This window comes from Clarias gariepinus, chromosome 15 (genome assembly GCF_024256425.1).
Source record: "Clarias gariepinus isolate MV-2021 ecotype Netherlands chromosome 15, CGAR_prim_01v2, whole genome shotgun sequence".
Taxonomy (NCBI): domain Eukaryota; kingdom Metazoa; phylum Chordata; class Actinopteri; order Siluriformes; family Clariidae; genus Clarias; species Clarias gariepinus.
Window position 1 is genome coordinate 20,903,991 of NC_071114.1, and position 16,727 is coordinate 20,920,717.

General features: G+C 37.4%; 2 protein-coding genes across 2 annotated transcripts in view; one reads left to right on the forward strand and one right to left on the reverse strand.

Annotated features, from left to right (window-relative positions):
• Positions 1-3,324: 3,324 nt before the first annotated feature.
• Positions 3,325-9,919, forward strand: mesd (mesoderm development LRP chaperone). The gene is made up of 3 exons (XM_053512514.1): positions 3,325-3,490; positions 6,762-6,994; positions 9,615-9,919. The coding sequence occupies exons 1-3, from the start codon at positions 3,338-3,340 to the stop codon at positions 9,847-9,849; spliced, it is 621 nt and encodes a 206-aa protein (XP_053368489.1). The 5' UTR covers positions 3,325-3,337; the 3' UTR covers positions 9,850-9,919.
• A 2,882-nt stretch (positions 9,920-12,801) lies between these two features.
• The window catches only part of LOC128542743 (cell migration-inducing and hyaluronan-binding protein-like), a 135,918-nt gene continuing 131,992 nt past the window's right edge, over positions 12,802-16,727 (reverse strand). The window contains exon 29 of the mRNA XM_053512715.1: positions 12,802-13,856. Coding sequence (XP_053368690.1) covers positions 13,729-13,856 — 128 coding nt within the window. The 3' untranslated portion in view covers positions 12,802-13,728. The remainder of the gene's footprint in view (positions 13,857-16,727) is intronic.

A 16,727-nucleotide genomic window follows, 5' to 3' on the forward strand; every position in this document is an offset into this window, starting at 1 on the left:
TTATGGTGGAAGGTCTATGTAACAGGTTAGTGCTGTTATCACTTATTAAATTCAAATTTTATGTCACATACACAGTCATACACAGTATGATATGAAGTGAAGTGCTTATACGATAAGAATATAAAGTATGACATAAGAGATAATTTTACAAATTAAAAACAGAAAGATTTTGGAAAACTTTAGCTGTAAAAAAAATTACAATATGTACAAATAATAAAATAGAATAAAATAGAATTGAAGTGGAATATAAAAACCATGCCCAGACATGAGCAAGACAATATGCAGATGTTGAAGTTCTGTGGTGTGCAAAATATACAAATGTGCCATATGTAATGTGTGATGTGCATTGTAATCAGTGGTGATATTGTTTTATGTGAGAAAGCAGATAAGAGTGTTAAATCCTATGTGGAATTCTGGTTGAAAGTCCATGTATCCTGCAGGAAGAAGCTTCTCTTCAGTCTCTCTGTGTTGGCCTTCAGGGAGCAGAATCGCTTTTCTGACTGCAACAGAGAGAATGTCCATTGTTGGTGTGGCTGAGGTCCTTTACAATTCTCCTGGCCTTGGTCCAGCACCGCTTGTTGTAGATTACGGTCAGGGAGCTTGGTGCAGATGATGCGCTCAGCTGATCGCACCACCCACTGTAGAGCTCGTCTGTCCTGCATGGTGCTGTTCCCAAACCAGGTTGTGATGTTTCTCATCAGGATGCTCTTTTTGGTGCAGGAGTAAAAGTCCCTAAGCACCTAAGCGTATGTCCTGGAAGAGACACTGCCAGCCCTTTTTCACCACTGTGTTGATGTGACAGAAACATGACAGGTCCTGTGTGATGTCAACACAGAGCTTCCTGAATCTTAATATGGCATTTATTAGGTCTTTCCTGATTTTTATGTCTTTCTACATTGTAAAACAATGCAGAAGTCATCCAAATTATGCATTAATCTATTTTAAACAGTTGATATTAAGATGTGCCTGCCACTTATGCTCTACAAATCATAACAGCTCTAGTCTAAGGTGCTGTTAATTGGTGATTTTTGAGGTTAGTAACTCTAAATGACCTTCTCCTCTGCAGCTGAGGTAATTTTTGGTCTTGCTTTCCTGGGATGGTTTTTACGAGAGCCAGTTTCACCGTGGTGCTTGGTGCAAGAACTATTGCAGAACAGCTAAACTTCATGTCTTAAAATAACATCTGACTGTTGTTATTGTTGTTACTTAATTACCTAATGTCATATGTATTATTTCATAGTTTTAATAAAATCTATTATTGTTCCAAAATGTAGAAAATTAATCCAAACTGTACAATACTCCATGTGAATGAGCTGTTGCTGTCTATTACATAAAGGTGGAGTGTCTGTACATTGAAAATAATTCCAAAATAAAAAAATTTAAAGTCATAGAACACATCAAGATGTTTCTTGGATTTTTTGTCTGTTTGTTTGTGCATGCATCACATAAACACTACTGAACAAATTTTAATGTGTTTTTTACAGGTGTATTTTGCTGAACTTGAAGTTACATATAGGCTTTGTTTCATTGCAGTCAGCCTATGGGAAGAGAAAATATGCTACTTTAAAATTTAAATTGAAAACACTTTTACTGTATATCATAAAAAATCGACCTAAGAAAAATCATTAGTTCTACTTAAAAATCAAGAGAAGGCGCTGTAATTTTTTATATGTGTTTTTAGTAAAATTTTAGTTCATTCCAAAATTTAAAAGATGGGTTTGTACATTTTTAAAAATGCGCTTATGAATGTGCAATTAAATCTTTAGGTAGAGACAATAAAGTTCTAGAATGTGCTGTTATTTGAATCACGACTGTCAGATCTGCGGTTATAGAAAATAAATCTGTGCATTCTTATACAATAAAATAATATACCAAAATAGGATATATCATAATCTACTGCTAAATAAGCTACAGTTTTAAAATGTACAGTTACTTGATTTATTAATTAATTAATTTATTTATTTCAGAAACAGATTGAACTCGGGATTGTGCGCATTTGAGTTGTGCAGGTTTATTTGGGAGGACACGTTCTGCTTTGGTGGGTTGTACAGCTGCACAGGGCGCAGTGCCATTTGGGTGGAGTGTCCTGAGAGGAAACAGTTCAGATTCTGTTGAACGAGCCTTACACTTCACACGCTTCTAATGAAGAGAAATGGGAGGGGGCAAAAAGCAGCCCAAAATAATTTAGCACGCTTACACCAATCAGCCATAACATTATGACCACGACAAGCCTAATATTGAGTAGGTTCCCCCCATTTGCCACCAAAACAGTGATTCACTTTGTGTTCTGACACATCCCTATGGAAATCAGAACTTCTACTGGATCGGCCTACTTAGGCCAGCCTTTGCTCGGCACATGCATCATTGAGACTTGGCAGCTCATGATGCAGTCGCCTTCCTTGGGATCACTTTTGGTAGGTCCTGACCACTTCAGATCAGGAACATGCTGCAGTTTTATAGTTGCTCTGACCTAGTCATCTAGATATCAAAATTTGTCCTTAGTCACAGTAATTACACTTACAATATCTTATTACAATGGCACCTGGAAGTTGGTAGGATATATTAGGCATGAAGTCAACATTTTACCACTGAACTTAAAAATAAGGGCAAGCATAAGGATTTGATTCTTTGACCAAGGCCAAATTGTGAGGGCTAGATGACTGCATTGGTTGTAGGAGGGGGAACCTACTCTATATTAAGCGGGTCGTAATATTGTCATGGCTGAACGGTGTTATGTGTATTATTATTTATAAAACAAGTTTTACTTGCAAATAGAGCATGTATAGCAGTTTTACAATCAGGGGTAAATGCTCAAGCTCCACCACATTGCAACTGTTGGGTCCTTGAGCATGGCCCTTCACACAGTGGTGCTGTGTTGTGGCTAAGACTTTGATTTTATGGGAGCTATCCAACATGTTTAAAGAAAAAAATTATTGTGCTGTAATGTATGTGTTAAATAAAAGCTTCTTCCTCCTAGTTAGCAATTAAAGAAGCACTGTGAAAGGAGCATTTTAATCTTATACACATTTTTACTGATACATGGACGAAAGGAAAAAAAAACTATACTATTCTTTGTAATAAATGTAATAATGATTTGCATTTCTTGTAATGTTTTTCATGTCTATACAATTAATTAAAAGTGGAAGGTTTTTTTATGCATTAAAGTTTTTTATGTATTCAAAAGGAATGTTGAAAATCTGTAGGAAGAAAAAAAATTAGTCACGTGAATCCGTCCCCAATTGGACACGCCCGTTTTATGACGTTGACCAAACTGGAGCCAATCAACATACTCCAAGCCTAAAGATCTTAACCAATCCGCAAACTCAAAGTTGAAAAAATGGCGTCTTCCATCGGATGGAGATGTGTACCAGTGCTGCTTTTTGTAGTATTTATCTTGTCGGTTGAGTGTTCGGACAATAAGCCTAAAAAGAAGAAGGACATTCGGGATTACAATGACGCGGACATGGCGCGGCTGCTGGAGCAGTGGGAGGTAAGATCTTCTAGAGGGGCGCGCGGATATGTAGCCGGCGTTAGCTCTTAGCATTAGCACTCGGCATTAGCACTGTTGGTTTGTCCCCTTTGAACTCTTTATGCTAACAAGGTAGATATCTGCATTACACTGACTTGGTTTACAAACTGCACCCAAAAATGGGCAAAACTCTTCATAAACCGTTACCATAAACAGGATAGTCACGCTTCAATCTGCCTTGCTGTGATCAAGATAGTGCCCCTAACTAGTGCCTAGTGTCCTAGCAACCAGATTGTAACTACTGACTCACGTGCTGATTGGTGTACTAGTGTGATACTGTAATAGTATAAAGAATTGCAATGCGCGCTAGTTAGTCTGAGAGTTAGTACATAATGAATGGAGTGCCAACCCATTAACTCGTTTGCTGCCGTACATTCACACAAACCGGGCAATTTGGGAATGTCAGTGAAAGAAACCCACCAAGCATGCAAACTCCATGCACACAGACTGAAGACAGGAATCGAACCTGGACTCTGAAGGTCCAAGACGACAGTGCTAACCACTAAGCCACTGTGCCATCCAATCCAAAAACATGTTGTTTTAAATTGCTTAGCATTTCCCGATCGCATGTAGTGTAGATATGTGCCCTGCGATAGGTTGGTACTGTGTCCAGATAGTGAGTGGGTGGCTTTCGGTTTGTTAGTTAATATTGTCAAGTCTGAAGCACCTGTTTAGGTAGCTCCTGATTATTGTGTAAAATAACTCCTTTGTTGATGTTATTGTTGTTGTCGTCTTTTTCCCTTAACTTTTTAGAGGTAGTTTTTACTACTTAAACCTTAAATTGTGAAGGTTGGCAGCTCTGCTAATTAAATGCAATCATCGTAAACAGCACTGGAGGTGTAAGATCCTATAAAATAAGTCACTATTCAATTATTTGTCACATGTACTTTACAGCAGAGTGAAATACATTTCACATATCCAAGTTAGGAAACCCGGATGTCAGAGCACAGGGTAAAGCGCCCCTGGAGCAGATAGGGTTAAGGGCCTTGCACAAGGGCTCAACAGTGGCAACTTGGCAGTGCTGAGGTTCGAACCCCGGACCTTCCTTCCGATCAGTAACCCTGCACAACTTCTGCAAACCATATGGGGTGATTTTCTGTTGCTGCAAGCATTTTTGTACACTGCTTGTTGTGCATAATTTTAATAACAGGAAAATGTTACTGGGAAGTGTTTTCCTGTTTGAAGCTGCAGGTTGCATACTTCTGATCAGGTCAGCTCTCCATGACGCACCAAAAACAGTTGAGTTTGGGTGAGTGCTGTCTCTTTTTATAATTTTTTTCTGACATAGAGATGCAGTCAATTCTTTTCAGCAGTAGGTTAGGTTTGTCCAGTGGTGGAACTATATATTTGGATCCAGCAGCTGACTGTGTCAGTAAATTGTTAACTCGGTTGTAAGGTGGTTTGGACACAAATTACCACTATGTTGAAGTTTAAAGAATGCAAAAAAACTTACGCAAAAATGGTGCAAACAAAATTGAGTAAAGTTTAGGCCTTATTTGATACATATACATTACTGCACAGTGAAATTCTTTCCTAGCTATTTTGTTATTTGTTTGGTCGGAGCATTGGTTCAGCCATTACACAGCCTTGTTTAAGGGCCTGACGGTGGCAACCAGACGAAGCTGGGACTCAAACTGTCACCGCTGCCCCTTGTAAAAACAATTAAGTTCAGTTTTTAAGTTCTGCAAAGTTGAAAAAAAGAATGTGTTCCTCTGAATTTTTATTTATTTATTTGTTTTATTTTGGGCTGAGTATAATGTGTTCCTTGGTTTGAAAATATGTTTGTCCTCTGTTATCAGTAAATATGGTCTTTAAACAGAAATTCACTGTATAAACTGTAACAGTGTGTGTATGCACTATTGGTAATTTGATGACCTAGAAAATATAAATAGAATAATAATTAAATTTAGGTCATGATAAATCAGAAACCACACATAACTTTATACATCTTTTTTTCTGTTGCTTAGCTTGAAACTGCAGTCACTTTGTTTTATTTCATCGCTGTAGTTCATTACTAGAATGCCATTGTTGCATGCAAACAGCAAGCACTTAAAGTATGCAAGAATTTAATAATTTAAGTCCCCTCTTTATTGTTACAAGTGGTTTATTTGGAGATTTTTAGTGATTAACTCAAGAGACAGCACTTGCTTGAAGTAATCATTACCCTGAGAAAAACCGCCACTAACCACATCAGTAATTGATGTTGCATTTACTGTTTGTTAGATTGTGTGTTTGAATTGCTAGTGATAGTAAAGTGTGTCACTTTGTGTGTGTGTGTGTCACTTTGTGTGTGTGTGTGTGTGTGTCACTTTGTGTGTGTGTGTGTGTGTGTCACTTTGTGTGTGTGTGTGTGTGTGTCACTTTGTGTGTGTGTGTGTGTGTGTCACTTTGTGTGTGTGTGTGTGTGTGTCACTTTGTGTGTGTGTGTGTGTGTCACTTTGTGTGTGTGTGTGTGTGTCACTTTGTGTGTGTGTGTGTGTGTCACTGTGTGTGTGTGTGTGTGTGTCACTTTGTGTGTGTGTGTGTGTGTCACTTTGTGTGTGTGTGTGTGTGTGTCACTTTGTGTGTGTGTGTGTGTGTCACTTTGTGTGTGTGTGTGTGTGTCACTTTGTGTGTGTGTGTGTGTGTGTCACTTTGTGTGTGTGTGTGTGTGTCACTTTGTGTGTGTGTGTGTGTCACTTTGTGTGTGTGTGTGTGTCACTTTGTGTGTTTGTGTGTGTGTGTGTGTGTCACTTTCTGTGTGTGTGTGTGTGTGTGTGTGTCACTTTCTGTGTGTGTGTGTGTGTGTCACTTTGTGTGTGTGTGTGTGTGTGTGTCACTTGTGTGTGTGTGTGTGTGTCACTTTGTGTGTGTGTGTCACTTTGTGTGTGTGTGTCACTTTGTGTGTGTGTGTTAATGTGTGGCGAGGGGAGGTTTTAATCATTTAACATACAACTGGTTCGATGTATCTTTGGTGTCTATGGTGCAACTGAAACTCACCATCTTGTTTTTAGTGAAGTTTTAAATTCACTTCTCTGAGAGCAGGGTTTGGAATTGAATTTACACCTTCACTTACAAATGAAATTACATGCAGCTGTGTAGCACAGTTGAGTAATTTTTTTTCCTGCACTGATGGACCAAATTAAACTAATAGGTTAATACTAGGACCAGAGGAAGTCTGACAGTCTCCCAAGTAAACTTAGATGTATAGATTGTTTAGATAGCGTAGAGCTGACCTTTTTTATTTTCACAGAAAGATGATGACATCGAAGAAGGGGATTTGCCAGAGCACCGAAGACCCCCTCCACCCATCGACTTCTCCAAAGTGGACCCTTCCAAACCCGAAGAGCTCTTAAAAATGTCTAAGAAGGGAAAGACAGTAATGGTGTTTGCAACAGTTTCTGGAAACCCCACAGAAAAGGAGACCGAGGAGATCACCAGCCTGTGGCAGGGCAGCCTCTTTAATGCCAACTTTGATATTCAGAGGTACTGTTTTACATATATGATTACCAGGATTTGTAGTCAGGTCCATAAATATTTGGACCCCTTTTTACTGGGACATGTGCTGCAGTAAAATCTCATGGTCGAGTTTTAACAAGTAAGATTCTTTTAGCAAGATTCATAATAAAATATTTGATTTGGGGAATAATAGATTTTATTTCATAATCCTCTATGTCAAATCAGTGCAGTTTAACCTAAAGTACAAGCTGAGGCAAACCTTGTGGTCTGGGTGTGTACACCGCGTCATAGCTGCTGCACTGCAGCATGCACAGCAATCAGTGTTGAGGTGCAAAACAAGAATCAGGATTTAGGTGTGATAAAATGGTGGGACTTTTTTTTTTTTTTTTTTTTTAAATGGTCCAGCCACTGGACACAGTATCTGCCCTATGCCAAGATAAAAATTTCAGGGTTGTGGCAGGAAGGACTTACGGCATTAAGCTTGTGCCAAGTTGTGTGCTATGGCGACCCCTTGACGGGAGCAGCCTTAGGGACAACAAAAAATTTAATCAGCGTTTATTTCGACTAAAAATATTGACTTGAGATGGGCGTCCGCTACATTACACGAGGCAGGACTGGGACTCAGCTAAGAGAGGAAAACAGTAAGCAAGACAGTAAGTTGTAAGGATGGATGATAGAGAGTAAGAGAAATAAGACCCATCTGTAGTTTGGGTCCCAGATGATCAGCAATTTTCTAAATATTTAAACCAGCTCACCTGGAAACAATAACAACAACCATACCATGATTAAAGCCACAGAGACACCTGTTTGATGAATATTAACTGAATTTCCTGATTTGTATCAGTAAGCATTTATGCATTGTGCTGCCAAATGATTGGCTGATTATATAAATGAAATGCACTGTGGTAATGAGCAGGTGTACTTAACACAGTGACTGCTTTAAAGCTTATTTGCTTAAAGTTTGCACTGTTTGTGTGAACACTAATTTTTACAGCGTTCTGAAAAAATATTCCAATCCCTACAGTATCATATTTCTTGCATTTCTAACTCTGATTTGCAAATTCTGCTCCACAATGTCTACTCCACCTCCCATTCTATTTGCTTCTATACTTTGACCAGATCCAAGTTTATGCTAAAACATGTTAGAGATGTTAATAAGTTACTAACAGAACTCTCCATAGTTTTCTAGATGTTGAATCCAAAATGAGGTGCACCAGCAGGTCACCTGTAGGAGTTAACCATAAAATTGTTTTGTTTATACAACATTGTTAAAAGCAGTATTATATAGAGACGATATGGGTAATGTGTCTGTTATAAATATGCAAGTTTGTAATATGCAATATGTCTAATATGCAAGTAGTAAAAACTACCATTTGTATTGGATACGGTCTCGTCTCAGAAAGAAATATTTTAATTTTAATAGGCCTACTGTTATAAAAATACTGAAAGTAGAGACAAAAAAATGCAAACTAACCCTTTTTCTTACATAAAATAATATAATCAATTGTATGTATATAATGTTTAAAAAAAATAAGGGAATAACAAAAGAGCTGTACGTTTTGAGCAGCGGGTGCGCTGCTATGAATAAGCTGTTCCTATAAAAACATTAACGCTCAAGCACTTGAGTATTAACCTGTCTGCACGACGGCCAGAGCTTCTGTACTCAAAAATAATGTATGTCTGACCATTCAGAGATTGTAATTTAAAAACATTTCAAGTCATAATACAATTAATGTATCTAAATAGTAATGGTTTGATTTTAAAAAAAACTCTACGGATAGCCTGACATCCTGACGCTTATGTAAACCCAAAATAAATAAATCTTAAAGCAGGATTATTATGACTGATTTGTACAAAATGTATTAACAAAACAGTGACTAAAGGCCTTGTAATTAGTGTGATGTGTAAACTTCATATTTGCACAAGGCTACGTTCACATTGCAGGCCACAGTGGTCAGTTACTTTTTTTTGGTGAGCTTGGATTTGCATGTCATGACGGTTTACATTCATGATTGAAAGTGGCTTTTATCGTAATCTAACGTGGATGTATCTGTCCTTTAAAATGGCACACATTGATATGTCTTTGCTCGTGCCCCATATTTGTGTGACCACTTATTTTTTTAAAACAATGGATCCTATTTAACCAAAAACATACTTGGGATTTTCCTCTGGGGGACAGCAAGTAGTTAGTCAGCTGTATTTGTTGATGTTCAGAAGGAGGAAGAAAGCCAGATGCGTCACTTTGCCTGTTTTAGTAGATGTTGCTAGCACTGCTATGAAATCCCTGCACTGCCAGTGCTAACTGATGTCATAGGTTGCTCCACGTCTGTGCAGCAGAAAGTCACATAAATTCTGTATCTGACTGTTCGCATTCAAGTCGCATGACCACATATCAGATGTATGTCTGATATGTATTCAAAATAACACTAGATTTGTGTATCGGACATACTAAAATCTGTCACATTAGTCATAGAAATTTAGTCATTTCAGGCTATTTTGGGTCCCATGCCAGTGCATAAATATAATCATTAGATTTTGATGGCAGACAAAAAAAATAGACTATGAAAAATGTTTTATTTGGAATTGAGGCCTTTGTGACCTTTTGTGAAAAATGTCTTTCTTTTCTGTTTTAACTCCCCCTATTTAGGTTTGTGGTGGGCTCCAACCGCGTCATCTTCATGCTACGTGATGGCAGCTATGCGTGGGAGATTAAAGACTTCCTGACCCTCCAGGAGCGATGTGAGGACGTGACTGTTGAGGGCCAGGTGTTTCCTGGGAAAGCAGCCAACAAGGCTAACAAGAAAGAGGCTAATGAGACCAAGAAGAAGAAGAAGGAGAAGAATGCAGCCAATCAAGTAAATAAAAGCAAACAGGAGCTATGACCACATTGATACTGACTATGTTTGCGGAGCAGGACAAAAGGCAGGCTGATGCCTTATATAGAGACCAAACTCTGAGCCAGTTATTTCAGTGTTTCTGGCACTATGTTCAGACATGTAGAGCCTCATTTTTATACATGGTTAAATCAGTGATACCACTGCTGCTCCTACAGTAGTTACATACAGAAGGTACTTGCTTTAAGATCCATCAGAAAGCACTTCATTTGTTATTGTTGTTATTATAATTTTTTTTTGGTTCCTCAATCTTTATTAAATCGTTGTTCGTCTAAATTTATCATTTTATTTCAATAACAGTTCAAATGAAATTATTAATCATTAAAATGATTTTCCATTCTCAAATATTACATATACCTCACCATTATAAATCTGTTGAATTCAACACAGTATTTTGAATCAGAATAAAAGTGCTTTGTAATACATTACTGTGGGTTTATTGTTTCAAAGCCTTCTTTAGACTTTTTCTTTACTGGTTTTACTTTTCAACTTCTCTGTCCGGTTAGTTCCCAAGCCAATTATAAATTAAAGTTATAATAGTGTACCGTAGGTGTAGGATAAAAGAGACGGTATCATGTCCGCAACAAGCTATTGGTTAGATTTTTTTTTTTTTTCCCTAAGAGCTTATTTTTTTGATGATTAACTATTGTACCTAATCTCCTTTCTATATTTAATAACAAGAAAGCAAGTTAACAGTTAATGCATTTCCAAACTTCATGTCCTTCTTCTCATGTTCCTTCCTGGACATGATTTTTCAAAGTATGGATCTGTGCCACACTCTGTTTCCTAAGAGGAAACTCTGGAACCAAGCCACTACAAGCAATAGCGTGCATATAAAAAAGAAATTTATATATTTTTTTAATCTGTAATGAAACTATATTTTAGTGTTATCTCTTTCATCTGTGGTATGAGGCAAACAATGGCATTTTTTTGAGATACAGAATAGAAACAATGCTCAAAGTAAAATACAATCTTTATTTTAACTAATAATGTGTTGGCACTCTGGATCAGGGACATTATAGAGATGAAACTTGAATAATCCAGACATTACAAACATAAAGTCCACCTGGAGGTTTTAAAAGGAATTAAGAGCACTCCAGACGAACGAGGCCTGTCATAGCAGCCAGAGAAACTCTCCTGAGCTTTAGTGCATTCATTCATCATCTGTTCCCTTCCTTTCTGTGGGGCTATTAAGGGGGATATAAACTCAGTATTGGGTTGTAGGGAAGATGAACAAAATGTCCCATCTGTACTGCTGAGGGATATACACACACACATACTCGCACACAACTGATCCCAGTAGCAGGTGTTTTCATCTGCAAAATGACTTGAGGGCTGTATGTGCATTGGCTGATTAGAAATCTGGTGGCCTCAGTAATCCTCATGCTCCCACAGTATCTTGGGTGAGTTTCACCCCAAACTTAGACACACAAACTTGTCTTAAAGTGCACAAGTAGAATCAGACAGGAAGAAACGGAAGCAGACAAGAAGCAATTGGTGGAAATAAAAGAAAGCAGGTAGGAAGCAAATGATGGATAAAGGGAAGCAAACAGAAAGCATAGGAGTGGGAAAAGGGGATGCAAGGCAGCAAGCAACGGATAGAAATAAAGAACTGAAGTGATGGATAAAGGAAAGCAGGCAGAAAGCAAACAATCGATAAAGTAAAGCGGGGATAGAAAGCAAGGGATGGGAGAAAGGGACAGGGAGCAAGTAATGGAAATACAGAAAAGCATGCAGGAAGCAACAGATGGATAAAGGGAAGCAACAGGAAGTAAATTGTAGATAAAAGAAAGCAAATAGGAAGCAAACAATACATAAATGAAAGACAGGAAGCAGTGATGAAAGGAAGAAAGGGATAAAAATGAAAGAAAAACAGGTGGGTAGCAACCAGTGAAAAAAGGAAAGCAGGAAGTAAGTGATGGAAGAAAGGAAAGCAGACAAGCAACAAGCAATGGAAAAAGGGAAGTGTAACAAAGCAAATGTTGCAGGAATGTGAAGCAGGAGGTAAATGAGACAAGTATAGGAATCAGGTAGTAAGTGGGGCAAAATGGGAAGCCATGAGGAAGCAAGGGACTGCATGCCTAAAAGATACACCTTTACTTAGTTTTCATATTTAATAGTTTGACAAGGAGAAATATATTGGAATTAGAATTTTCACTACAATTGATTATTTATGAACAAATGCTATCCCTTATGATTAATTAATTTGTAATGAATCTATAGTTATTTTACTATAGAGCTAACTGTATATGCTATATCACTTGCGCATAGATAGGGTTTGTGTGTGTGTGTGTGTGTGAGAGAGACCGTGCGAGAGAGAGAGCGTGTTCAGTAGACCATGTTCAACATATTTCTACCTCACCGATATCTTAACATTTTAAATACTTGCCAGTCATGATCAAAGCGCACTTCCTTTGTACCCCCACCCAGAGTTTTACACTTTCTGTGCTGATAATTTCATGCCTCAGAGCTGACACAGCTGCAACTTCTTTCCGTACCAACCCAGGCCTTTTTTTCCCCTTCCCTAAATGATTCCACGCTTCGTGTGAAAGAGTACAACATTCCACATGGTTTCTTACAGGGCTGGAAACCACACCTACAGCACAGAGGGTCAGAACGTCCCAACTGCACGGCAGGCTTCAGCTACCGAATCACCTTTAACTGAGAAACACAGCAGCTGATCTGAATTTTATGTTGCTTAGGTAAAGGTTATACATTCTTAGAGAAATGGAATATTATTGTTATGGGAGGCCTGGTCTGTGTGTGTGTGTGTGTCAGCTGCAGTGATGGTGATGTAGCCTCTAATTCCTGAAAGCTTTAATAACGGCACATAATAATCGGAATTGTGCTGTAGTGAATCGATGGGTACTTTCACACATCTCTGTGTTCATTGGTCCACATGAGCACACAACAAAACAGCATGAAGCAGTAAGACAAGGCATATCTTTATCATTTATTTCTGTACAAAAAGTTTGATTCAAAGTGATACATTACTTTAAAATCAGTCACATTTACAACACATCAATGTACAACCCAAGGTTAATGTATGCAAATTTCCAATAATACAAGAAAGTGGAATATTGTTCAGATGCTTGCTTTTTTTTGTTAGTTTTTTTTTTACAGATCAGACAGAAGTACATTACAACTCAAAAGAGATGTCCATTTTGATTTTGCTCAATAGTGCCTGTACAATAAATAAGTAGAAAATATATCTCTGTTATCAATCTGAAGGATTTTAGAAACACATAAAACATACAAATAACTAACAAATCATGTCCTCCGAAAAAAGACCAGCTATTTCGGCTGTTTCCCTGCCTGATGGAATACACGTTGTCAAATCTTTTCACAGGTTTAAACCCAAACGCATATATACATAGCCGTGCTTTTTTTCTCTCTGCAACTATTCATTAAGTCAGACTGCATGCTCTTTACCCTCCTGGTTCTCTCATATGCTACAACAAACTGACCACATAAAAGGGTATGCTATAATGAAATGGCAAAAACCTCAGACCTCACAATGTTTATAATCTGAAACCTTTCTGTTTTTTGTTTTTTTACAGGATAGAAAATGATTTTTTTTCTTTTTTGGAATGACAAACACCACAGAAAGAGGGCAGAAAGAAAAAACAAAACAAGGAATGTGGTGCGTCTTTCACACTTTTTTTTCTCTCTCATGTGGCAAAAATTAGATGCACACTGACAACACAATCTGAAAGATTCACATAATGGCCACATTATCACGTACATCGATATCGCACACTGATCCGGGTGAGAGAAGTGACGCGAACGCATGCTTGCTTTAGATTGGCTGTCGGTGTTCAGTAGTCCTGGCTGTGCGTGAGTGATCAGGGGTGGCGCTGGAGGATTTCAGAGCTTCATCACCCGTACTATGGGAACTGGTAGCACCTGGTGAAGCTTGGCATGCTCTTTGTCTACCGCCATTTTCACCCAGTTTGGCCGAAAACTGCCTTTAAAGCCCACGAATGCCAGTTTATCTGCAGAGAGAGAAAAAAAAAAAATAATTTCTCTGATATACCTCAGTATGTGTGGCTGTGCTTATTTAACAAGGTAGGTGTGTCCGTGTTTGCTGTGATGTTAGAGGATGCAACAAATGACCAGAAGTTGTTTATTTTCAATGCAGAAAGTATGGCAAATGAGACGTTCAGAAATGTAAAAGTGGACATAAGTTTAAGAATAATTAAGTTAAATAAATACAGAGTCTTTAAGTTTTTTTCTCCCTTGAACCTTTTTATATTTAGTAGTGGTATGAACTAAAACCTACGTTATTAGAATGAGGAGACACAAAACCTACACAAAGCAGCTCATAATACTCAAGTGTGGGTGTGCACATGTGTTTGTATGTTTTTTAACAAAATTTTTAATTATAAGCATTAAAAGTCTCTATTGCAAAAATCTTTACCCCCACTGCTGTGCAAGCAGGTCACGGTGGTGTGAATACTAATGTGTTTTATTACTGTATGGTGTATTCTCTTTATCCTGAAGTGAGCATGTATTCTAGCACCATTAACAGAATACATTTAAATATGTGGGTTGTTGGAAAGTAATGCAAAAGTAGGCATCACTTTTTTTTACTTACTGCTTTAGGGTTTTCAAATAATAACTCTTCTTCTGTACAAAACTACCACTCAACATAGATGCGGTGCATTTGCAACTTTTTCACCCATCTGTGCACATTGCTTTCTTCAATTGGTGTCTTCTCCATAAACACACACAATAGAAGATCATCAACTGGCACTAAGGATTTTTAGAAAGGGTTCTATGATGGTGCAAATGAAGGAGACTATATTGAGTAGTACCTTTGTATAGAGGAAGAGTTATTCTACCAACCTGTGCAATTTGAATACCCTATGTCAGTTAATAAAATGTTATGACCATTTTTGAATAACTTTTGGTTCAGCATCTGTTTATTATAATAACTCATTCAAAATGAACCTACCATTCAAAATCAAACCGGTAATGTTTGTTTTCACCACATTGTTGTGTCCTATTTAGGTTTTTTTAACTTATTTCTCCATAACATGCTAATGAATTTGAAAATAATGTTGCCAAACAGAAGCTGAGGCCATTTCTTATTTCTCTGCTTTTACAGTATGTATTGACACCAAGCAAGGCACTTATGTTTCCCAAAATGCAACTTGGCAGAACAAGGAAGTAAACCATTATCTCAGAATGGCAGCATGTCTTGGCATATTAGCACCCAGTTTCTATTGAATGGTTCTTGGTCTCCTTCCATGCTGCAGCTCTGCTTGAAGCTATGTTTGACATGGTTACTTATGACTTTCCTGTGGGTTGTAATCCTCATTCATGTTGTTTAATTTAAATATCTAAGAATGTCATGGATTTCAAGCTTCAATTACAAACAGTGTTCAATACATTTCTCCCTAAAGAAATAAAGAGCACGAATCGAGCTAAGTTCTGAGAAGATCTCATGCACCAAACATGCAGAATTTCGCCCAGGGGATTCAGACTAACATGTGTTAGTAGGATGAGAAGGGATGGGCAGGAAGAAGAACCCCGTGGCTCCAGCATGTGTGTCTGCACATTCCTCTGTTTAACACATATGTGCAGCATGTTACTTTCACAACTATGTGAATTCCATATGAATTCCATAGCTATATTGGAACTCCCAAAAAAAAAAAAATACTGCAGAGCATTCATTAGTGCCTTTATAGTTTTAGCATTCTCATAGCTTTTCAGCTGTAGCTAGGGTTGTATATTTTTTCTGACAATGGGGATTTGGGGTGGGAGTCTTCAGGATAGAGCCCAGCTTGACTGTTTCCTATGACAATATAAATCTAAAGTCTTTTATGTCTTCTATACCAAAGAACTTTAAATAAATTAAATAATGATGTCATATTTAAAAACATTTGATATTTAATTGTGGATTTTATATAAACTTTTCCCTACAGAAGCCTTTACTATTTTAATGATTGTATGTTTTTCATTGATAAAGAATAGCACATTTTTAAAAAACAATTTAATATTAGAATACGTGCATGGTCTACTAATCTCAAGTATCTGAATGGTCAGTGATTTTTACAGTTGTTACAGACAATCAACTAAGGTAAACATCGCAATTCTTTTGTGTGGCCCATTTATTCCAAAAATCACTATTTATTTATTATTTTTTATAAATGTGTTTATACATGCTCTTATTTTAGGTGGTAAAATGTTGCTGTTCCACTATAATCCTACAGGTGGTGCACTTTTCAGCTAGGAAAAAAATGATTTGATAAATTTGTTAAGAATTGTAACAAAGTATATTTTTAATATTGAATGGGGATATATTTATAAAATAATGACACTAAGGGAATCACAGAACAAATTGGACTAGCACCTAAGTATCATGATAATATCATCAGGTGGTAATATCAGGTGGTAGATGGTGATTCTAATATCTGATATTGAAAATGTAATGAAACAGCTTCTGACTAAACAGATGTGAACATTTAATTGCATTGTGGTATAAACCAGATTAATTTGAACCATGCTGAAAAAGTACATTTAAAAACATTCTATTGTAATGTTTCAGAGTTCGAATTTTAAGAATGTAAGACACAGTTGTATGAAATTATTAGGGTATTGGTATAATCCTGTTGTGGCTCAGTTGTAGACAGCTGCATTTTATATATTTTTTTTGTTATTATGTTATTTGGAAAGTTGGCCAAAAATGACCACATTGTTAGCGATGCTAATGTGGCATTTCAGTTTCGAAGAAATAGCAGCCCAGCTGTAGGCTCTGTTCTGAGACTATGCCATCAAGGCTGGTATCCTTACAGTCAGATTCAGTTCATTACTGATGATGGCATAAAGTACGGGTGGACCCTTCGTCATATGGTCGCAGA

What these genes read in the sequence shown, in the direction of transcription:
- mesd (XM_053512514.1), top strand. Translation starts at nt 3,338, where the DNA reads ATGGCGTCTTCCATCGGATGGAGATGTGTACCAGTGCTGCTTTTTGTA. An exon ending in GGCTGCTGGAGCAGTGGGAG is followed by an intron (nt 3,491 to 6,761) that starts GTAAGATCTTCT and finishes TTATTTTCACAG; the next exon opens with AAAGATGATGACATCGAAGA. An exon ending in GCCAACTTTGATATTCAGAG is followed by an intron (nt 6,995 to 9,614) that starts GTACTGTTTTAC and finishes CCCCCTATTTAG; the next exon opens with GTTTGTGGTGGGCTCCAACC.